Raw genomic sequence first — 25,779 nt, forward strand, 5'->3', positions numbered from 1 at the left:
CAAAAAGTAGAAGCGCGCCATTATACTCTCTTGCATGATATTACGTTGTCACATGAATTTATGCCGAATCTATTGACGAAAAGTTGTTGTTTGAGAAGCTATCGTCGTAGCGATCTACTACGTCGATGTATGTCTTTATTAAATAGCGTCGTCATCATCTGTTGTTTACGTGCAGTTTACGTAGGCTTCACATTAGACCGGCAGCCCAGTGCACTTTGATCAAACGAACGAGGTACCAATATCTGAGTATTGGAACATTTGTGGAAAAACCCAGTATATCCAAAAGTGGATGTCTGCCGTGGTCGCTCTGCTGCATGTGGCCCCTGGGGCCGGTTAAAGGGGGCCCAAAAATGCATCTGATCAAACGAACGAGGTACCACTTGAAACCAATGTCAACTTAATGCATGACTGCCACATAGTACTGAATGACCCATGCCAGACAAATTTTCTGCTGCAAAGGGCCCGCCAGACGCCCAAGAAGGGCCCCTAAAAAAATGCATCTGATCAAACGAACGAGGTACCACTTGAAACCAATGTCAACTTAATGCATGAATGCCACAAAGTACTGAATGGCCTATGCCAGACAAATTTTCTGCTGCTAAGGGCCCGCCAGACGCCCCCAAATATGGCCCAAATGCCCATTAGCGTAGCATTGACCCAGATTAAATATGCAAGGTACCACTCAAAACCGGTTTGGAATGTTCGGGTTGATCTTACAGACTATGGATATCATCATGCCAGACAAATTTTCTGCTACAGAGGGCCCGCCAGACGCCCAAAAGGGCCCCTAAAAATGCATTTGATCAAACGAACGAGGTACCACTTGAAACCAATGTCAACTTAATGCATGAATGCCACAAAGTACTGAATGGCCCATGCCAGACAAATTTTCTGCTGCTAAGGGCCCGCCAGACGCCCCCAAATATGGCCCAAATGCCCGTTAGCGTAGCATTGACCCAGATTAAATATGCCAGGTACCACTCAAAATCGGTTTGGAATGTTCGGGTTGATCTTACAGACTATGGAAATCATCATGCCAGACAAATTTTCTGCTACAAACGGGCTAACAGACACACTAAAAAAGGGCCCCCAAATGGACCATGATCAATCATAGTTGGTACCACACAAAACCAATATTAAATGCAAAGGTACTTTCCACAGAGTAAAGAACTGCCAATGCAAGACAAATTTTCTTCTGCATAGGTCCCACCAGATAGAAAGTATAGGTGGCCCAATGCGGCCCTATATGGGCCTAATGAATTGTATATCGATGCAGACTATATGTGCCTTGTGACATGACATTTGTAGCATTCCACAGAGTAAAGAAATGCCAATACAATACAAATGTTCCTCTGCAAAGTGCCCACCCTTTGAGGGAGATCCTGACAGTTATAATGCATTCTCAAATCCATTCTTTTTCCTTTTATCCATTCTTTTTCCTTTTATCCAGTCAGTACTTTGTATCGTGAGCAGTGTTTAACTTTGCAGTTACTTTGTTTCGCTGGAACACTGGAGCAGATTAAAATCAGTTTATGTATTGTAAATAAGAAACCCAGAATCATTTTGTATCTTAAAACACTGTGTGTACGTTAGCATTGTAAATCTAAAAAGTTTAAAATCTTGAGAAAGAACGCTTAAGTGTCATCTTAAGACATACATGTAGTCGAACAAAAGAGATTGTTTTGTTTCTTAAGCTCAGACAAAGAAACAATTATCAAACAATGGTGAAAATGCTTTATAACGTGTACTTAACGATAAAGGTTTGGGTTGAAACTGTCCAATATGGTTTTTAAAAGATACATAATTGAAGCATAGAAATGTATATGTACCTTTATGCTAGGTACACTCTTTAAAGGACTTAAAATGCTAAGATTGAACAAACAAATACTGATATCACCACGTATGACTCCATTCCTTGATACAAAATATAAAATGAGTAATTGGCCTATATTACTCCATCTTGGTCTTTTAGAACTTCCATCATTACACTAATTCAATTCGAATAGCTTGTAACAAGTCCAACAAATAGATGTGGCATCCATTTTTCAGAAATATGAATGCTAGATGAGGGTTTTTGTTTTCATCTATGAAGGAATCTTTTACCTTTCAAGAAAGTCATCTTGCTAGTTTAAAATGTACTAAAATCATAATTGGCAAAGATAGTAACAAAAGATCACTATGTGATTACTCTAAACATGACACATGTTAGGTTCAAGTATAAGAACTGAGAATTCATGTCTCTTGACAGTGATTAAACACTGGAGTGTGTGCATTGTAAAAAGACACTGCATTTGCCATTCAGACAGATCTCAAAAGAATCATTAGTAAGTTTATGAAAATTAAGTATTCCCATGAACTTGATTCTAAAAAGACAATGGAAGCTCAAATCTATGTTTCATTGTCGGAGTCATCACTCCAAGATGGTTCAGTACTTGAATCATCGGCATCAAAGTCGGAAGCCACGTCTCGTCGGCTACTTTGAAAATCTTCGCTCAGTTCCCCCTCTTGGAATAGATGATCTGGGAGAGCCGGTCCCTCAAACCAGTCAGGGCTGTAGCACCCATTCTTGCTCTTCCAACCGTAGTTCTGTGGATCCAAGCCAGGCAAGACTCTTCCTCAGAATGTTAGAATTATAATGTGGGGAACTGTAATTTTTGCCAAGGCCAGCAAATCCCAAAATATTTAGAGGCTTAGGTGAAAGTGTTATCTTTATTTTGCTTAGAGCAGCGAATAGCTAAATAAGATAAAACACTGGTCTTGTGTACAGTAACTCCAATCTATGCTGGAATTAAATATAATCATGAGCTTGAAATGTCATGTTACAAGGCACATATATCCAATTCTTTAGACCCATATATAGGGCCACATTGGGCCACCTATTCTTTCTATCTGGTGGGACCTATGCAGAAGAAAATTTGTCTTGCACTGGCAGTTCTTTACTCTGTGGAAAGTACCTTTGCATTTAATATTGTTTTTGTGTGGTTCCAAACCGGTTTTGAGTGGTACCTTGCATATTTAATCTGGGTCAATGCTACGATAATGGGCATTTTGGGCCATATTTGGGGGTGTGTGGCGGGCCCTTAGCAGTAGAAAATTTGTCTGGCATAGGCCATTCAGTACTTTGTGACATTCATGCATTAAGTTGACATTGGTTTCAAGTGGTACCTCGTTCGTTTGATCAAATGCATTTTTATGGGCCCTTTTGGGGCGTCTGGCGGGCCCTTTGTAGCAGAAAATTTGTCTGGCATGATGATTTCCATAGTCTGTAAGATCAACCCGAACATTCCAAACCGGTTTTGAGTGGTACCTTGCATATTTAATCTGGGTCAATGCTACGCTAATGGGCATTTGGGCCATATTTGGGGGCGTCTGGCGGGCCCTTAGCAGCAGAAAATTTGTCTGGCATAGGCCATTCAGTACTTTGTGGCATTCATGCATTAAGTTGACATTGGTTTCAAGTGGTACCTCGTTCGTTTGATCAGATGCATATTTTTAGGGGCCCTTCTTGGGCGTCTGGCGGGCCCTTTGCAGCAGAAAATGTGTCTGGCATGGGCCATTCAGTACTATGTGGCATTCATGCATTAAGTTGACATTGGTTTCAAGTGGTACCTCGTTCGTTTGATCAGATGCATTTTTGGGCCCCCTTTAACCGGCCCCAGGGGCCACATGCAGCAGAGCGACCACGGCAGACATCCACTTTTGGATATACTGGGTTTTTCCACAAATGTTCCAATACTCAGATATTGGTACCTCGTTCGTTTGATCAAAGTGCACTGGGCTGCCGGTCTACATGTGCTTATGTTGTTATCATATGCGGTTTACACTTTATTTAAATATTTAACGATGACATTATAGAAGAAAATGACGTTGTCATACTGAAATAGGATATTCGTGTATAATTCTGCGTCGTTGTTATACTATTTTATGTAGCTGTTGTAGACATTTCTACCCAGGGGAAATGTTTTTAAGTGTAGGCGCGCCTCGGGGCTGTGTCCTCCCCCCCCCCCCCCTGGCCCTTTTCCCTGTATACCAGCGACTGTCAGAGTATGACCAGTGATTGTAGGGTCATCAAATATTCGGATGATATTGTCATTACTGGTCAGGCGCGGCGGAACGGGAAAATTATTGGGGTGGCTAATATGTGGAGACTAACTAAGCGGAGCGCCACCATCAGTTGTCGCGGAGCGTACAAGAAAATTTTGGGTTTTTCAAACCCCCCAGATGGCCGGAAACGGCACTTCCCGAGTGTTTTATGCTGCGAATACCTAGCCCTAAAACATGGGTCTCAAGCCTGCAATTTCTCAGATTGCACGTAAAAATCTGTAAAAACATTGTAATTTGTATATTCGATGGTGTTTTAAGAGAGTAGCTATTACTCGACGTGTACTCGCAAAGACGTTTTTGAGTGTAGTAAATTACTACTTGCAATTAAATGCAATAATTACAAGGGCGTCGGAAGCTATTTTTGATTGGTACGGCGGTTCAGAGTGTGGCCAACTATCATAATTGTCGGGGGGACGTTTGGTAGGTCAAACTACGCTACGCGCCACCATGGTTGGCGCGTAGCGTAATGGAGAAAATTTTGAAAATATTCCTCCCAGATTGCAGGAAATGGCACTTCCCGAGCTTGAAAACAAGACCCCTGCCATGCCAGAGTAGTCACATTTAGCCTACTTGCCGTCATCATTATTGAAAATTATTGAAACATGTTCCTCCGAGATTATTTTTTTTCCATTTTTTAGTCCTACTTTTTTTTTTTTTGGCGTCGTGAATATTGGTCCGGCGTTCGCCGGACCTGCCCGTACCGGCTCCGACGCCCCTGAATTAAATAAATGTCATAAGAAAAAACAGAAAGCATTTCTTAATGTCAACAAATGGGTAATTCCAAAACCATATGCAGTTGCCAATAAATTTCTATGACCTAGCACTGTCATCATGTCATATACCCTATACAGTACAGGTGAAATGCTAATATTGTGTTTTTGTTCGTTTAATAATTGATTGCGTTTAAACATAAAGCCATGTTCCACGCCTTGCGTGTACTCGTAGTGTAAACGCAAATGTTAATGAGTGTAGCGTTTAGCTTATTACCCTCTTATTTAAAACACTAATATTCGATGAGGCATGATACAGACAATCAATTATCATATTTAATTATTACACCTATATAGTATACGTGTGCATCGGACAGATCGACAAGTATGCATTAAAAAATGGGCAGATGCACGTTTCGGAGCCTTGGTAAATATTGGGGGGGCTTATCATGCATTTGCCCCCTCAACTTTTTCATTGGGGGGCTCACCCCCCCCCCAAGCCCCCCCCCCCCCCGGTTCCGCCGCCACTGTTACTGGTTACCTGTCAGATAAGATTGACTCATACGCGACCACGATTGCAAGGTTTGTCCAGTGGCATTTGTTGCAACTTAATTTGTCCAAAAACTAAGGAGCTGATTATAGATTTCCGTCGCAAGCCAGTAACCCACGCTCCCATCTATGTTCATGGGGAGCAAGTAGAACAAGTAGATAAATATAAGTACTTAGAACCACGCTGAGTAATAAAATTGACTGGTCTAGTAATGCCAAAATTGTACATAAGAAAGCAAATCAGAGGCTGTGAGAAAACTGAAGAACCTCAGAGTGGATAAAACAATCATGACCTTGTTCTATAAATCCCTCATTCAAAGTGTTTTGATGTACAACATAATTCGTTACTTCGCCAATGGTACAAGAATCGATGTGAAGATGCTTGAGCAATCTAGGAAAGTTGCTCAGCGTGTAATCGGTGCTCAATTACCATCGTTAGAGTACTTGTATCATGAGAGGGTCTGCAAATTGAAACATATCATGCAAGACCCAACACACCCTTTGTTCAGTGAGCACTATAATTACAACCGCTCTGGACTGCGCTTATGCCCACCACGTACACTTAGGGGCCGCTACAGATACTCATTTGTGGCTAACTCTATCCATATATTTAAGTCACAAGTGAGAAGATAAGTTTCTTATTTATAGGACTTGCTATATGTTTGTATTACTGTATGTGTATCGCAGTCTATTGATACATATACTATTGCTTTTCTTTTTTCCTTTTCTTTTTTCGTTTACGACCTGTGTAAGCCGAATTTCCGATTGTGGACAATAAATTCAAATTCAAAAATGTATGTTGTTGTCTTGCACATAATCCGATATAACACGGATAGGGTCCCAAATAAGCTACTGTAAGGCTTCTTGATCCTTGGGTCTCAAAAACTAAACTATAAGTATAACATCATTTGCAAGGGCGGCGGAACCGGGGGGCACAGGGGGCACGTGCCCCCCCACTTTTCCACAGGTTAAAAATGTGCCCTTTTTCTACATAAAAATTGTACCCTTGATCACCTTATTAGGTCAGCGATATTTCAGTAAAAGATCTAATCCTAATTTAGAACTATCAGGGGCCTATCGTTGATTAACAGACTTTATATGTATGGAGCTGCAGCACTTTGTTGCCTGTTGTTGTCACGATCGGCGGTCCAAGTTCCAAAACAGCCTTTTCGATAAACATATACTAGCTACAGTTGTATCAAAGACAATTACTGGCTATAGTTGTAACCAAGGGCGGCGGAACCGGGGGGGGGGGGCACAGGGGGCACGTGCCCCCACTTTTCCTCAGGTTAAAAATGTGCCTTTTTTCTATATAAAAGTTGTACTCTTGATCACCTTATTAGGTCAGCGATATTTCAGTAAGAGATCTAATCCTAATTTAGAACTATTAATGAATTTCTGTGGGTCAAACTCAAAGCTATTCGAATGGAAAAAAATATTAGTATCTCTCCTGTCTGACCACAATGACATTCGCCTGGCCATTCCGAATGTTCTCTGCCTAATACACATATACCTACTGGCACCAATGAGCGCAGCCTCCGGAGAGAGATCCTTCTCCGTACAACGCCGGATAAAGACATACTTGCGGAGCACAATTGGTGAAAAACGGTATAATAATATGATAATGCTTCAAATCCATAAAGCAAGAACGGACGGATTAGTTATACGGGACATCGCTAAAGAGTTTGCAAAGCGAAACCCACGTCGAATGAAATATTTCGGGGAGTTTTAAATGTTTACTACCACAAGGTTTGTATCCAGTGGCGGAGCGTCCATACAGTCAGGGGGCGGATGCCCCCCCCCCTCCCTGACGGACTCAAATGGACTGCTTGTGCCCTTTTCAGCTTTTTACCACTTTTTACTTATTCGCGATTATTGACTTTTCAATTGCGCTCTCATCTACCTATTGACATTTGTCACGTTTTGTTGGTGTAATTTTCTGACAAAATGGCGATGACATCTATTTATTTTTCGTTTATCTACAAATTAGCAAGGCCCGGAAAGGGTCATTTCCGGCGATCTAGGGAGTATCTTTACTCAAAAAATTTCTGTACGCTCCGCGCCAACCTGTGGTGGCGCTCCGCTTAGATAGTGTCGAAAGCGCCCCTACAGATCATTCTCGACCCCCTGATTAATACCCCTAGCTCCGCAACTGCTTCTAACATTCTGGTGAGTGCCATTATGCATATTCAATTTAAAAAAAAAATTCTAATGCATTTCCAAAAATGCATTGCTATATTACATTGTAACTTTTTAATAAGCGGAAGCCATTTATAGCCTACTATGAATAATGAGTATAGGTTTAATATCCTATAACCTACCCTATCCTTTCGTATTTTGACATATTTCATTTGCTTTCATTTATGTATCGATCGCGTGTGCAGGAACTTTATAATGATTTCACCTCAGTTTGTCTCGAAAGAAAACTTGTTCCTTGTTTCCCAATTTTCACATTGGATATTGCAATTCTAGTATGCATTTTTTCCTTGAGGGTGGGGGTGGGGCGTTGATGGAGTGATGTGTATACGCAAATAAGATAATACAATAAGAGTTATAAAGGGTACTAAATATCAGGCTGCATCAGTCCAATCAAATTTCTGCAAAGTGCCCTTTGACGTCGGTGCCCCCCCCCCCCCCAGATTAAAAGTGCTTCCGCCGCCCTTGATCATCTGCATCAAATCAAGTTCATGTTGTCATTTGAATTTATATAGTCATCAATGTAATAAACGTTGTTGTTGTTTGATTATGCCCTTTTTGCGTTCCATAGGGGCGACATCACTTAATGAGAGTAACGTTAGGAGATTTCACAGATTTCGACCTAGGTAAACTTTCCTCTTTTGGCGTTGTTTAGACTACCCACAATAATAATTCTATGACTGACGTTTGAAGTCTAACAAACCTTTGTGGCGATAGTAACCAGGACTAGCATAAGCCTAGCTTAGTAAGGACTAACGTTATGCTACGCTAACTTTAGAAGGTTAGTTTAAACCCTGGAGGAGATGCTGTAGGCCTTCCTAGCTTACACTGTGAAACTAGTACTCACTGTAACGGTAAGTTAGGCTATATGTCTTACAGCTAGACTAAGACAAGAGTAAGACTGTAACTGTAAGACCGTAGCTAACCTAGGAAGTAGGAATGGATACCGCAAATATGGTATACCGTTTAGTTAGGCAACTGGGATCACGTCCCATTTGTAGGCGGCAATTGTAAGGGAAGAGGGTAGGGAATAAACTAGAGAAGGACAAATACAGGAAAGGTGTGGAGGGAAAAAAGGGGGTGGAAGAGAGCTACGAGAAGAGGAGTGACGGGGGGGGGGGGAGGGGGGAGGATGGAGGGGGGATATAGAACAGAAGAAAAGTTAGCTGTAACTAAGTATACATCAAAGCTGTAACTAAGTATACATCCATTGACTTTGGATGCTGTTTGCTATGCTGTGAGCCTCTAAACTTAGACAGACCAGGTCCCAGATAGTATAGTGGTATCATGTTGAGGTATTTGGTTGTTTATAGGGAGTAAGATTTCCAAATGCCAAAAATAAAAACTGGGGGGAGGGTGTTAAAAGCCTTAAAGAAACACAATTTGATCAGCACATTCCTGAAATGAATTGAAACTCTATCTAAAATATGTAACTGTGCTTCGCTGCAAAAAGGTTAGGCTGTTTGTCATTGCTACTAATATTTGAATCAATTACAAAGGTGTGTCAATTTTGAAGCCTTTACTATACACTTGTGTTTAGGCAAGTACAGACAACTGTAAAAAGTGTAGCCTAGGTCTAGCTACTATGTTTAACTTTAATAGGCCCTTTTATAGTTTTATGCCTAGGTGAACTTATTTGTTCCACCAAATTTCAAGGACATGTTATGGATGTTGACATCAAAAGGCTAACTTAATTCTACACTAGCTATGCATTTATAAGGAGGGGTAAAATGTTGAGGGCCTCTCTTGTTTTGGTGGTTCTATGTTTCAAGGAAGGATGATAGTCAAATTGGCCTAGGCTATGCCTTATGTTAGGCCAAGCTAAGGTTAGAATATATGTCATTCACAGAAACAGTATTTTGTCCAAGATTAGAATCCGGTGTCCTAAAGCTTGAAGGTAAGCTAATTTGAAGGCACATTATTTATAACTTAGGCTAACTGTGCAATTTTTTTTTATATACAATGGAATTATTGATTGATCTGAGTTGTCTCCATCTGTGCATAACATACAAGAAGATGAAACTTTTTCTTCCCTATCGATATAACACAAAAGTATGTTCAATTCATCTGTATGAGATGAAATTATGGAACACAATTAACTTTTTTTGTGATTGTAATGCATTCATTTTAGTGCAGATAATATTTCTATGCAACTTTCAGAAAGATATCTGAGGCTTGTCAACTAAAGTGGATGGGTTACTCAGAACTTAGTACTACGGCCTCCAGTGGTGATCTTTTTGTTCATATGACGTTTAGGGAATATGTATTCATTGCATTATTTGGAATTACAAAACAATGGATCAATAGTCACATTGAGAGCTGCACTAAAGAGCTGATGTCACCATCAGTTTAGCTGTAAAAGAAAATGTTAGAAAATTAGCATTATCCTGAAAACATGAATACAGTAGCGATAGAAACATTAATAGCACTCATTTTTCTTTCTTGCTTGTAATATGACCTTTATTGTACTGCACCTGTGTGTTCAGGAGATAAAGGAGATAAACTCTAGCCATATATTGTGTAAGACACAGCCAACCTGTGGTTCCGACTGGACTCCTACTATAAACTTTTAAATCAGTTGCTTTGCTAGGTAACATCTCTTGAACTTTTATTTTCAGTTTGGTGTAACATCTACAGTACTCTGATTATATTAGTTTTGAAACTACCTGGCAGTATGTTAAAGGCGATTGGGAATTGTGTCATTCTACATGCTTGGAGAGGAAGTTTGGCAACAAGTACACCTTTGGTGTCAAAGTATTCCCACGTCAGTACATTTCTGAGAGTGCCTACGAGAAGCTCTGCAGTTCAACTTTATACCAACGGTGTCTCAAAAAAAGAAGGCAAAAATGTTAGTCATAGCAGACAGATTTCGGAAAGCTCAAATAAACTCCAACAGGTGGATGATTCCAAGGCACGATACATGCAAGAAGTATTCTTAAGGAAAACAGATACTGGCGGTGGTCATGTGATATTTGCCTCTGAAGACAGTCTCAACCCTATCCTCAGTGAAATACGTTTTGCAGCAGACGCCGTCTACCATAACTTTCCGTACGTCTGGTTCAGAGACCACTGCCGGTGTTCCTCCTGCGTGGATGGCAATATGCGATCTAAAGTGGCCATTCAGGATTTAGATCCGGACATCGAACCAGTGCTAGATCAAACTACTCCCATGGGGTCAAGCATCAGTATCTTGTGGAAGGATGGTCATTACAGCAAATACCCAGAGAGATGGCTTTGGGCTCATCGGTTTGGTCAAATGTCAACTGGAGATTTTTTGTCCCCAAGTCACTGCATCAGATGGGATGCCAATGAGATTTCAAAATCTTTGAAGAGGTAACAGCATCAGCAGGCACGGAATAGTGTATATATCTGTTTTAACATAGCATAGAGCTGTGTTAGAGATGATTTGTTCAAAGCTGAAGTTTCATACTAAGGTACAAAATGTGCTCTTTATCTTTTCATATAGTTTGGTCATTTTGCAATGCATTGGCTGACATATGTATACACTATTTAGCATGTTGTAAGTCAGAGCTATTGAAACAGTGTACAAGAATTTAGGGTTTTCAGGATACATGTTGTGTGCTCATATGGGAAATATTAAAATCAAAAATGTCATAATGAAGTAAGTTCACATATATGTTTAGAGTGGAAATCAGCATGTCTGGCTGTAAGCAGAAAAATTGAAGTAATTTTATTCAGTCATTTGGTTTGTCATTTTAGTTGGATAACATGTTCAACCAAAAAGCCACGTTTTGTGATACCTTTACGGCCGTTGCTGTTTACGTATTTCTGATGTGCATGCTACCAGTCAAGATATCACATAATCACTTTTGGATGAAAGCGTACATGATTTTTACAACTTACAACCGAAAAAGTTCAATCTTGGCCTCCATTACTTTTGAGACATTGTCATGAATAAATTACCGGTACTGTGGCCGAGTGGATAAAGGAGGTGTCAATGAAGCAATGAGGCTGAGCAATCAGTGGTTTCGATTCCCGGCCGGGTCATAGTAAGGTGGGTTTTTTCATCCAAGAGCCATCTGAAATGACTTTCTAAATTGGAAAAGATTCCAAATTTGAGTTAAAATGTTGAATTGGAAGCCACTTGATGTGGAAGTTGTCATCCATGAGCTCTTGTGGGCTTCTCCCACATTTGTGGTCGCTTATAAGCGTAACAAAAGTAACTGCCCCATTATGATTTTTATGATAGATACCCCTGATAAAATTTTCAAGGTATAGTTGTGTGTGCTCATATATATGTTACATGCACTATTACAGAACTTACCAATGGTGAGACAGTAGTTATAAGTTTATATTCAAATATGGGTCCAACTGTTGATATGAAACTAGGTTACTTGATGGCCTGAACATGAGGTTAACATTCAGTGTTAGTAAAACATGTCAAAGCAAGTAGCATGTCCGGTTAATTTTCATGTTTCTCCAATTTGTATATTCATGACAGAAAATCCAATGAAAAGCTCTCAAAGGATTGTTATAAAACAGCATTGCTACAGTATGACAACCAAAATTCACTGTTGCATGATGTACGCCAAAATACTGCATATGTCATACCACTGCTGCATGTGACAACTCAAAGCACGAAGCTGGTCCATGCAATACTCCAGATACTGGAGATCAGTCACCATGAATAACACTACAGTGTGGCAGTTGAAACTATTCTGTAAGTAGGTTTATAATATCATGTCTAAAAGTTTTGATCTTTATTTTGCCATTTCCCAGATACAATTTCCACGAGCTCCTTGAAGACGATAAATCTCTACTTGACTGGTTACTGGAAATACATGCTCGAGGATTAACGATTATCCAAGGTGCACCAGAGGAGCCACATCAAGTTGAGAAGCTAGGCGAAAGAATAGGATTCCTCAGAAGATGCCATTTTGGGTATAAAACAGGATAAATCAGGTTACGGGAGGGTTTAAAAGAGGCAAAACTAGTTGATGACTAATGTACAGCTGCTAACTGATAGTTTACTAGAGAATGATGATCATTTGCGCTACCAGTCATGGTATCAGAGGTATTTCTCAGTTGTTTTGAGGCTATGGATCAGGCACATCACTGCTCTGAGGCTATGGATCAGGCACATCCACTGTTTTGAGGCTATGGATCAGGCACATCCACTGTTTTGAGGCTATGGATCAGGCACATCCACTGTTTTGAGGCTATGGATCAGGCACATCCACTGTTTTGAGGCTATGGATCAGGCACATCCACTGTTTTGAGGCTATGGATCAGGCACATCCACTGTTTTGAGGCTATGGATCAGGCACATCCACTGTTTTGAGGCTATGGATCAGGCACAGATAGTTAGAAATGGTCATGCCTTTTGTAAGTTTGGTGTTAGCAGTCAGTTACATCACTTATTTCTGTCGTTCTTTCAACATTGGCAAGAAATGCTCATGCCTTGTGTAAGTTTGGTGTTAGCAGTCAGTTACATCACTTGTTTCTGTCGTTCTTTCGACATGGGCAAGAAATGCTCATGCCTTGTGTAAGTTTGGTGTTAGCAGTCAGTTACATCACTTGTTTCTGTCGTACTTTCGACATGGGCAAGAAATGCTCATGCCTTGTGTAAGTTTGGTGTTAGCAGTCAGTTACATCACTTGTTTCTGTCGTTCTTTCGACATGGGCAAGAAATGCTCATGCCTTGTGTAAGTTTGGTGTTAGCATTCAGTTACATCACTTGCTTCTGTCGTACTTTCGACATGGGCAAGAAATGCTCATGCCTTGTGTAAGTTTGGTGTTAGCAGTCAGTTACATCACTTGCTTCTGTCGTTCTTTCGACATGGGCAAGAAATGCTCATGCCTTGTGTAAGTTTGGTGTTAGCAGTCAGTTACATCACTTGCTTCTGTCGTTCTTTCGACATGGGCCAGTGCTGTCTGTCTTTCTTGATTTGATGATTTTGGTTTGTTTGACAGATCTACATTACAAGAAAAGATTCATTTTGAGACTCACAAAGAAGGAGGCCTGTCCCTGGAGACTGATCTACCGTATTTATCATTGCCACCAAGTGTAAGTAGGCATTTGCTCAAATTTGTTTCCATTTGTAAGAGTAACCTTCATTTGCCCTAGGGGTGGGGGGGGGAGGTTTTAATTCCATGGCCGTAGCTAACTACACAGAAGAATAAGTTGTGTTTGAAATCTTACACAACAGTTATATGTATGAGCGGCATGGCAAGGCCAGTTTCTGATATAAAGATGTAGTCAATTTAAAATGTTGCTACTGTGAGAAAGTTAAGGGTTGGTGCAAAATGATTATGCCAGGTTCCTTTCTCTTGTTGCCTATTCCTCCTTTAGCACAGTATTGTGAGGAGGAACAGAATGAAAAGGATAGCAAAGGCCAGAAATTAGGGGGGGGGGGAGCAAAGACTAACTAAACATCATAATTGTTCATAAAGAAATTAGTTTGTTGCTATTTGTATTGGTATTTTAGCTGTCCACCTGGTCAATTATCACCTAAACTGACAATGATGCTGTTAGTAGGATTTATATATGTCATAACCATTTGCCAAAATCATACATACCCATTATCAACACCTCACACCCTCACACTGCCCTTCCCCCTGTTGTAATAGTAACAGTACAATTAGATGACCTCTAGTGTGATTTTAATGGACTAAAACAAATGTTTGACTGTAGAAATCTGAAGCACATGAGATCAAACTGGCGGCTGGCTGTGTGGTAACTATATCCATAAATAATCCAAAAGTATGGAAGGCCGGGAATGCCACAACTATCATACAAGTAACTATGGAATGCCAAACAACACAATATCATCAAACACCCTGCCCCTAAATAGCCTTAGGAAATGTCCTTGTTTGTGAAGCTTCAGAGAAGTAGGCATTCTTTTGGTCGTGGTAAATGCGTTTCTCTTTTTGCATAAACATGTAGTGTTTTGTAATAGTCTCACGCTTCCATTTTCCCTCCAAATGCAGGTCCACCTCTTGCATTGTGTGAACCAGCATGGTTTAACAAACAATGATGAAGCTAAAATATTTCTGGCAGATGGTTTTCATGCCTCGGATGCACTCCGTGATGAGGAACCGCACTCCTCTGAGATTCTCTCTAAGATGGAATGGGAATATTTTGATGTGCAAAACAGCCAAGATGGAGAGTACCACCTAAGATCCACACACCCAGCAATAAGGTAAACACTATGGGAAGCATTGCTTGTTTATTAAGTTTATTGGGTAGTCATTAAAACAACTGAGTTTTACCTGAGACATATGCTATTTCCTAGTTCTCCACCAAATACTGTTTGTTCATTGCACCAACCATTATCAAGTCAAGTGCCCTAGTCGCACCAAGTGGGTAAATCATTGCTAAAGAAGGAGCATCCACCTACAGTTTGACAATGTTTTCACAGTATATTTGCATATTGGTTGGAAAGTGGTTTCCAAACTCCACAGGAATGTTCCATTTATAGTCAAAGTTTTGCTAAATCATAGGTTGCTTTTACAGATGAAATTTTTTGTTGTTCTTAGTTTGACTTTTGAATGTTGTTGTCCTTAGTGGAGTTAACAGAATACTCTTAAAATGAAGGGCAAACTTACTTCTTTTTTTTTTTAATTTCTTTGCTGATAACCAGAATCATCTTTGGAAGTTGTCCAGTTGACAAGTAGTTGTTTACATCAAATTCAGATTGCAATATGTAACTAAATACCTCCAAACAGATAAATTCATATCACCCTCCATCAGTTTGGACTGTGCACATATTGGTCATTCTTTGTTATTTTACTACAATTCTTTTGGACAACCAACATGTAAAACCAGTTTTCCGGAAGGACAGCCCTCAAAAATCATTATGAAAAATTTGCCCTGCTCTTTATCAGATATGGCTCATTAGCATCAGGACTTCTTTTTATGAACTAAATCAACTTCTGTGATGCTTCTCACACTTTCCTGTACAGACCTTACAGCTGACTATATAAAGGCAATATGTCACACTGTTTTCAAAATTAATTAAACTAATTCAGGTAGTCTCCAACTGAAGCTGTTCTCTTTGTGAACTTTCCTCAATCCCCCCCCTCCTCCCCACCCATCAAACTCCACACAATCACCAGACACCACATGCAATGATATTGACCCCAGGTCAGCTCAACTGTACAATCTTATTGGTCATTATTGTTTAATGTGCCTTACTGTCTCATTGCTATGGACTGAACAAACAATTTGTTTCTGTTTTCCCTCCAGATTCAATTCTCAGGGTCATGTGTCACAAATTGTATTCAACGATCGTTTGAGAGGCTCTGGACTGAATGTTCCAGCCAACTTTGTGTCACCTGCTTATGAAAGCTTAAAAAAATTTGTTTCCACCTTGAATCAACCAAAAAACGTCTTTGAGTATTCACTAAAACCAGGTTAGTATGAACTGTAGGGTTTGAAATGTTGTTTCCCCATACTCGGAATGATGCTGCGATCTCAAAATTTAACAATATCCTTTAACAATATCTCAACTGCAGGTGCCTCAGTGAAACACATAGAAGAATATTAACATTTGAAACAAAGCCTTTGTTGTAAAGAAGTAGTCTGTTTTAATCTCTTTAAACATGACATACGACCTGTTCAATTTTTTTGCCGGTATTATTGGGCTACATCAGTGGATTAATAAAACAAAAACACCGCCCATCTGTACTGATCCTTACTCTTTATACCTGAATATTTTGTCAAATATGCTATATATATCAGGCATGAGCTTTTTCCACGAATTCGCGGAATATCCGTGATTTCTTTTCTACCCTGGAGACAAAAACTATTATCCTAACACACTGTAGCATACGCAAACTGGAACCTATACCGCAATTTTTGCAAAGTTCCGTGATTTTTTTCTACCCCAGGCACATCCCTGATATATACCATATATAAACTGAAACATTTTATGTAGTACTTTGGACCACTAAAGTTACACCAAATTTAGACAAGGTTCAAAAGCTGACCTTCAAGAAAATTTGGTAACTGTATATAAATTCAAATCCAGTGAAAATAGGTGATAAAATTTAAATGAACCTCTGTACTGATTTTATCTGTGTTCTTTGCTTATGAATAATAGTGAGCAATTTTCTTTGGATAAAAAATCATCAATAATGATAAAAACTCAAAGAGACATATGTACAAACATTTGCCAAACGTTTAATGAAACCAGTAATGTTGACGTTACATTATGTCAGGAAATACCTCATCCAGATATGCTAGAATTACCAAAAATAGTCATCCATGGTTACTCAAATCCTTTTAGTGTGCTCTCGACCAACTTTTAACAGAAGTTTGTCCTTCATGAAACATTTCATATTTTGACGTGTGACTGTGTCCAGCACCAAGAAATAAAAAAGAACCTTCAGGAAAACATCTTTGGTGTTAGCAAGTTTTGGGACAGTACTTCCAACATAAAAACCAATACCATTTGGTTAAAACTGTTTTTGAAAGTATTTGAAAGCAGAGGACAACATTAACATTATTAAATAGTGTTTGTTTCTGCTCTGCATCTGTTCATAACTTTATATCTGTAGACCACTTTACATAAACACTAGTATTATTAAGCTAATGGATAAAGCCCCCCTGTAATGGTATGTACATGCATGAAGTGGTACTCACAACTGCCATACACTGAACACATCATGTTTTTAGTGGGTCTGTCCTTAGTTCAGTAGAGCTATGAAATGTAATGAAATAATAATATTATGAAATTATAATTATGAAATTATAATTATGAAATTATTCTTATGAAATTATAATGAAATTATAAATTGCCCCTGATGCTGTAGGAAGACCTTTCCAATCCCAAAGGAGCGGTAGAGTGTAGACAGAATCTAGAGTTAGCAGACTAAGTTTGATTAAATATCAACTTGGAAGAAGAGCAAGGAAATATTTATGGCTAGAACAGGATTTGTTTTCCAGTGACCTCTGGGTCACTAGCCCAACAGTCTATCAACATTGAAGCTCTTTCAGCCCTTAGTTGTTGGCAGTCCCTATATATATTTGCTGTCAGACTACACAGTAACTTGTGTACCGTGTAACCAGGGATCCCCATATTCCATTCACTACAACACAGACAGTGGCAGGGGGAGGCATATCAAGAGATACCATTCTTTGCTGTCAGACTACACAGTAACTTGTGTACCGTGTAACCAGGGATCCCCATATTCCATTCACTACAACACAGACAGTGGCAGGGGGAGGCATATCAAGAGATACCATTCTTTGCTGTCAGACTACACAGTAACTTGTGTACCGTGTAACCAGGGATCCCCATATTCCATTCAATACAACACAGACAGTGGCAGGGGGAGGCATATCAAGAGATACCATTCTTTGCTGTCAGACTACACAGTCACTTGTGTACCGTGTTACCAGGGATCCCCATATTCCATTCACTACAACACAGACAGTGGCAGGGGGAGGCATATCAAGAGATACCATTCTTTGCTGTCAGACTACACAGTCACTTGTGTACCGTGTTACCAGGGATCCCCATATTCAAATTCACTACAACACAGACAGTGGCAGGGGGAGGCATATCAAGAGATACCATTCTTTGCTGTCAGACTACACAGTAACTTGTGTACCGTGTAACCAGGGATCCCCATATTCCATTCACTACAACACAGACAGTGGCAGGGGGAGGCATATCAAGAGATACCATTCTTTGCTGTCAGACTACACAGTAACTTGTGTACCGTGTAACCAGGGATCCCCATATTCCATTCACTACAACACAGACAGTGGCAGGGGGAGGCATATCAAGAGATACCATTCTTTGCTGTCAGACTACACAGTCACTTGTGTAACGTGTAACCAGGGATCCCCATATTCCATTCACTACAACACAGACAGTGGCAGGGGGAGGCATATCAAGAGATACCATTCTTTGCTGTCAGACTACACAGTCACTTGTGTACCGTGTAACCAGGGATCCCCATATTCCATTCACTACAACACAGACAGTGGCAGGGGGAGGCATATCAAGAGATACCATTCTTTGCTGTCAGACTACACAGTCACTTGTGTACCGTGTTACCAGGGATCCCCATATTCAAATTCACTACAACACAGACAGTGGCAGGGGGAGGCATATCAAGAGATACCATTCTTTGCTGTCAGACTACACAGTCACTTGTGTACCGTGTAACCAGGGATCCCCATATTCCATTCACTACAACACAGACAGTGGCAGGGGGAGGCATATCAAGAGATACCATTCTTTGCTGTCAGACTACACAGTCACTTGTGTACCGTGTAACCAGGGATCCCCATATTCCATTCACTACAACACAGACAGTGGCAGGGGGAGGCATATCAAGAGATACCATTCTTTGCTGTCAGACTGCATAGTAACTTGTGTACCGTGTAACCAGGGATCCCCATATTCCATTCAATACAACACAGACAGTGGCAGGGGGAGGCATATCAAGAGATACCATTCTTTGCTGTCAGACTACATAGTAACTTGTGTACCGTGTAACCAGGGATCCCCATATTCCATTCACTACAACACAGACAGTGGCAGGGGGAGGCATATCAAGAGATACCATTCTTTGCTGTCAGACTACACAGTAACTTGTGTACCGTGTAACCAGGGATCCCCATACTCCATTCACTACAACACAGACAGTGGCAGGGGGAGGCATATCAAGAGATACCATTCTTTGCTGTCAGACTACACAGTTACTTGTGTACTGTGTAACCAGGGATCCCCATATTCCATTCAATACAACACAGACAGTGGCAGGGGGAGGCATATCAAGAGATACCATTCTTTGCTGTCAGACTACACAGTCACTTGTGTACCGTGTAACCAGGGATCCCCATATTCCATTCAATACAACACAGACAATGGCAGGGGGAGGCATATCAAGAGATACCATTCTTTGCTGTCAGACTACACAGTCACTTGTGTACCGTGTAACCAGGGATCCCCATATTCCATTCAATACAACACAGACAGTGGCAGGGGGAGGCATATCAAGAGATACCATTCTTTGCTGTCAGACTACACAGTCACTTGTGTACCGTGTAACCAGGGATCCCCATATTCCATTCAATACAACACAGACAGTGGCAGGGGGAGGCATATCAAGAGATACCATTCTTTGCTGTCAGACTACACAGTCACTTGTGTACCGTGTAACCAGGGATCCCCATATTCCATTCAATACAACACAGACAGTGGCAGGGGGAGGCATATCAAGAGATACCATTCTTTGCTGTCAGACTACACAGTCACTTGTGTACCGTGTAACCAGGGATCCCCATATTCCATTCAATACAACACAGACAGTGGCAGGGGGAGGCATATCAAGAGATACCATTCTTTGCTGTCAGACTACACAGTCACTTGTGTACCGTGTTACCAGGGATCCCCATATTCCATTCAATACAACACAGACAGTGGCAGGGGGAGGCATATCAAGAGATACCATTCTTTGCTGTCAGACTACACAGTCACTTGTGTACCGTGTAACCAGGGATCCCCATATTCCATTCAATACAACACAGACAGTGGCAGGGGGAGGCATATCAAGAGATACCATTCTTTGCTGTCAGACTACACAGTCACTTGTGTACCGTGTAACCAGGGATCCCCATATTCCATTCAATACAACACAGACAGTGGCAGGGGGAGGCATATCAAGAGATACCATTCTTTGCTGTCAGACTACACAGTCACTTGTGTACCGTGTAACCAGGGATCCCCATATTCCATTCAATACAACACAGACAGTGGCAGGGGGAGGCATATCAAGAGATACCATTCTTTGCTGTCAGACTACACAGTCACTTGTGTACCGTGTAACCAGGGATCCCCATATTCCATTCAATACAACACAGACAGTGGCAGGGGGAGGCATATCAAGAGATACCATTCTTTGCTGTCAGACTACACAGTCACTTGTGTACCGTGTTACCAGGGATCCCCATATTCCATTCAATACAACACAGACAGTGGCAGGGGGAGGCATATCAAGAGATACCATTCTTTGCTGTCAGACTACACAGTCACTTGTGTACCGTGTTACCAGGGATCCCCATATTCCATTCAATACAACACAGACAGTGGCAGGGGGAGGCATATCAAGAGATACCATTCTTTGCTGTCAGACTGCATAGTAACTTGTGTACCGTGTAACCAGGGATCCCCATATTCCATTCACTACAACACAGACAGTGGCAGGGGGAGGCATATCAAGAGATACCATTCTTTGCTGTCAGACTACACAGTCACTTGTGTACCGTGTTACCAGGGATCCCCATATTCCATTCAATACAACACAGACAGTGGCAGGGGGAGGCATATCAAGAGATACCATTCTTTGCTGTCAGACTACACAGTCACTTGTGTACCGTGTTACCAGGGATCCCCATATTCCATTCAATACAACACAGACAGTGGCAGGGGGAGGCATATCAAGAGATACCATTCTTTGCTGTCAGACTACACAGTCACTTGTGTACCGTGTAACCAGGGATCCCCATATTCCATTCAATACAACACAGACAGTGGCAGGGGGAGGCATATCAAGAGATACCATTCTTTGCTGTCAGACTACACAGTCACTTGTGTACCGTGTAACCAGGGATCCCCATATTCCATTCAATACAACACAGACAGTGGCAGGGGGAGGCATATCAAGAGATACCATTCTTTGCTGTCAGACTACACAGTCACTTGTGTACCGTGTAACCAGGGATCCCCATATTCCATTCAATACAACACAGACAGTGGCAGGGGGAGGCATATCAAGAGATACCATTCTTTGCTGTCAGACTACACAGTCACTTGTGTACCGTGTAACCAGGGATCCCCATATTCCATTCAATACAACACAGACAGTGGCAGGGGGAGGCATATCAAGAGATACCATTCTTTGCTGTCAGACTACACAGTCACTTGTGTACCGTGTTACCAGGGATCCCCATATTCCATTCAATACAACACAGACAGTGGCAGGGGGAGGCATATCAAGAGATACCATTCTTTGCTGTCAGACTACACAGTCACTTGTGTACCGTGTTACCAGGGATCCCCATATTCCATTCAATACAACACAGACAGTGGCAGGGGGAGGCATATCAAGAGATACCATTCTTTGCTGTCAGACTGCATAGTAACTTGTGTACCGTGTAACCAGGGATCCCCATATTCCATTCACTACAACACAGACAGTGGCAGGGGGAGGCATATCAAGAGATACCATTCTTTGCTGTCAGACTACACAGTCACTTGTGTACCGTGTTACCAGGGATCCCCATATTCCATTCAATACAACACAGACAGTGGCAGGGGGAGGCATATCAAGAGATACCATTCTTTGCTGTCAGACTGCATAGTAACTTGTGTACCGTGTAACCAGGGATCCCCATATTCCATTCACTACAACACAGACAGTGGCAGGGGGAGGCATATCAAGAGATACCATTCTTTGCTGTCAGACTACACAGTCACTTGTGTAACGTGTTACCAGGGATCCCCATATTCCATTCAATACAACACAGACAGTGGCAGGGGGAGGCATATCAAGAGATACCATTCTTTGCTGTCAGACTACACAGTAACTTGTGTACCGTGTAACCAGGGATCCCCATATTCCATTCACTACAACACAGACAGTGGCAGGGGGAGGCATATCAAGAGATACCATTCTTTGCTGTCAGACTACACAGTCACTTGTGTACCGTGTTACCAGGGATCCCCATATTCCATTCAATACAACACAGACAGTGGCAGGGGGAGGCATATCAAGAGATAGCATTCTTTGCTGTCAGACTACACAGTCACTTGTGTACCGTGTTACCAGGGATCCCCATATTCCATTCAATACAACACAGACAGTGGCAGGGGGAGGCATATCAAGAGATACCATTCTTTGCTGTCAGACTACACAGTCACTTGTGTACCGTGTAACCAGGGATCCCCATATTCCATTCAATACAACACAGACAGTGGCAGGGGGAGGCATATCAAGAGATACCATTCTTTGCTGTCAGACTACACAGTCACTTGTGTACCGTGTTACCAGGGATCCCCATATTCCATTCACTACAACACAGACAGTGGCAGGGGGAGGCATATCAAGAGATACCATTCTTTGCTGTCAGACTACATAGTAACTTGTGTACCGTGTTACCAGGGATCCCCATATTCCATTCAATACAACACAGACAGTGGCAGGGGGAGGCATATCAAGAGATACCATTCGGTTTTGTATTTCCTTTTCTTTTTTCTTCTTTTTTTGTCAATTTTAAACTTATTGAAAACATTGGAAGTAAAGTAAACGTCTTTGTTTTCTTTCAGGGGAGATTGTTGCCAGAGACAACCGTCGTGTCTTACACCGCTGGGCTCCAATTACATCACCCGGATTTGAAAGCCAAGTAGAAGGCGCTTACCTTGACTGGGATGAATTGTCATCAAAAATCAGAGTTCTCTTCAAAAAGCTACTTTAGGTAAATTGTAAGCAACTACCTCAACAGATATATTCAGCAGTACTGCATACTGAGCCACAGTAAGAGAAAGTTAATATTGATGGACATAGCTTTTAATTGTACTCTTTCAGTCTCCAGGGAGTAATGTTTTAGCGGAGAACTTGAGGTTGATTTTTCCAAGTGTTTGAACAAGTTCTGTTCTTTGTTTATATACCGGGTCTAAGAAAGTAGGACAAATTTCAATTGGCAAATTATCAATTTATCAAAATATCAATTTTCAATATACATCAATATCGAAAGGAAAATTTCAATTTGTAAAAATCATTTTAACGGTTCAAACAAGTTACAACAAATTCAATAACTGGATGTATTAGAGTTAGCAATAAATTTTGAAAGATGTTACATTGATATCTACTTTGTCAAAAGTAACAGAAAATTGCAGACGTTAGAATTGTTCTCTTGAAGTTTGGACTCTACGCAGCACTATGCATTCAGTGCAATTAAGATAACTGATAATTATTTTAATATAAATTAATAATGTGGGTTCAAAGAGCAACCTCAAGTGGCCTCAAAGTCACCTTGAGTACAAGATCAGTGCAGGTGGTACTATATCTTCATTGTCCATTCTTATTGAAAGTTAAAATAAGTGAACTTTCTTATTGAAAGTTGTTTACAAGAATAAGGATAAATCATAATATGTGTCAGCATACAGTAGTTAAGCTTCTTAATTAATGGAACCAAACAGTACATCATTGAAAAAACTTTTCTATGTTGAGATCGAAATTTGTAGGATGGTAATTATTATCATTATCTGTGGCTCTTGATAAATGAGTTGATTTTAATGTTTATAGTATGAATATTAACCAATACATTTTAGAAGGTGACACAAATAGATAAATTCATAAGAGTTTCAATGATACACATAGTAATGTTATGGTTTGACATATTTCATGTAGTCGTTGATGTGTCTGAAGGGGTGAGGGGGGGGGGGACTAATGGAGAAAGAAGGAAAAGGGTAGAAGAAAAGTTGTAAATGTCTGAGAAGGGCAAACCATTTCAGATGGGGAGAAACAGTTGATCTCTCCTGGGTAAGAAAACCCATATGACTTTGGCCTGGGATGGGAACCCATTTCCTCCCAGCTGCTATAAGTTTCATTGATTCTAATGCTATTGCCTTTAATCAAATAATTAGCAGCAGGTTGCCTCTAACATGTTATATAAACATTAATTTATATTCAGTACTCACAAATATAGGAATATGCATATTGCATAGTTTTGATTAGAAAATCATGTTTTGACAAGTTAGGCTTAATGAAAATGTTCCTCTTTGTTTACATTCCCTTTGATATAATTCATAACTTTTATAATTTCATACTGTAGGTATATTCCTGTAGGCTGTATTTCCTTTGTAAAAACAGGTACGTCAGTTTGGAATATTTCTGTGAAAACCTGAAACTGTACCAAGATTGTGTATTAAATGAAATTTGGTTTATAATTTCCTTGGAAAGATTTGCGAGGCTGACATATCAATGTCCTATGAAAATCGTTGTGTTATTGTCCCTTTTGAAGCAACTAGATAACAACTGGCAGGCAAAAATGTCTACAGGACTAATTAATTCAAGAAACCTTGTAAGAATAAAATATGAATAAAAGTCATTGCATGCATTGATTTAAGGAAAGTTGTTTGATATTAAAGAAGACATACATAAGCGAGATGAAAAAATTGTAGTGGAAGGAACATGAGTGTCCATTTTCATTTTCACAACAAAGATGTACGTATTTGTGTGTAGGTTATTATGTATAGTGATTTTCTGTGGTCGAAACGTGGACAACCTCAAATATGTACGTTTTTGTGTGCTTAGTTTAATTATGTATAATGATTTTTTTTTGGGTCGAAACATCAACTACCTCAAAATGAAGCTTCTGGAAAGCAAACTTAATGCAAGTAATTTTTTTTCTAAAACTTTGTTTGTATTTTAAGTGATCATTCTGCATGTGTTGGGTTATGGAGATATCTTTATCACGAAATGTTGCGATTCAATTATTGTTGTCGTCATTAATTTTGTGATATTGGTAACAATTGCAGAGAAGAAATTAAAAAAGGAAATGTTTTCCAAAGATCTTTTTGTTTCATGACCATCAGGTAATTCAGTCAGGTTTTTGTTGAATTGTTTTTTTATTTATTTATTTATTTTAATATTCTTGCTGATAATCAACTTGATACAAAGTATAGTTCACCATGCATCATTCTTACCAAAGGGGTTAATCAACGGTCTAGCGTGCGTTACTCACAGGATTAATGCACGATCGGGGGATAATGCAAGTGATGCACGAGGGCGGAGCGTAGCGGAGCCCGAGTGCATCCAGCGATAGCATTAACACCCGGAGTGCATTAATCATGTGAGTAACGCACGCTAGACCGTTGATTAACCCCGTTCATTCATACACTACCATTTGTGTGGGGGAAAAATCATAAAACAAAACATTTTTGGTTACATATAACCAAAGATTTATTAAAGTGATGCCCCGTAATTTTACCGTGCGTTACTCACAGGATTAACCACGGTCAGCTGACCTGAATGGACCAATAGGATTTAGGAATCTTTACTAAGTATGAATGAACTGCAGTTTATGCATTCAGATCCAAAATCAAAGTTCTTTAAAGATCTTGTATCCGGTGGAAGCGAAATAAGACAATGATTGTATGAAGTCATCACTTGTTTGTCTGCTCATTGGAATCCTTATTTTCACTTAAGCTGATAAGTGTACTAATGTAGCATTTCATTC

At 40.4% G+C, this 25,779-nt stretch overlaps 1 protein-coding gene across 5 annotated transcripts; it reads left to right on the top strand.

Moving 5' to 3' along the window:
- The first annotated feature begins 8,043 nt into the window (after positions 1-8,043).
- Positions 8,044-25,701, top strand: LOC139976229 (gamma-butyrobetaine dioxygenase-like). Of its 5 annotated transcripts, none has more exons than XM_071984805.1 (8): positions 8,131-8,185; positions 9,409-9,456; positions 10,178-10,892; positions 12,300-12,461; positions 13,494-13,587; positions 14,511-14,722; positions 15,769-15,935; positions 22,865-25,701. In XM_071984805.1, exons 1-8 carry the CDS (start codon positions 8,146-8,148, stop codon positions 23,011-23,013), a joined length of 1,587 nt encoding a protein of 528 aa, XP_071840906.1. In that variant the 5' UTR covers positions 8,131-8,145; the 3' UTR covers positions 23,014-25,701. The 5 variants fall into 5 exon arrangements, with proteins under 5 accessions (XP_071840918.1, XP_071840906.1, XP_071840920.1 ...); XM_071984814.1 differs by lacking the exons at positions 8,131-8,185; positions 9,409-9,456 and adding exons at positions 8,832-8,854; positions 9,720-9,787; XM_071984817.1 differs by lacking the exon at positions 9,409-9,456 and having other exon boundaries at positions 8,044-8,185.
- Positions 25,702-25,779: the final 78 nt, after the last annotated feature.

Source organism: Apostichopus japonicus, chromosome 2, assembly GCF_037975245.1.
Source record: "Apostichopus japonicus isolate 1M-3 chromosome 2, ASM3797524v1, whole genome shotgun sequence".
NCBI classification, from domain to species: Eukaryota; Metazoa; Echinodermata; class Holothuroidea; order Aspidochirotida; family Stichopodidae; genus Apostichopus; species Apostichopus japonicus.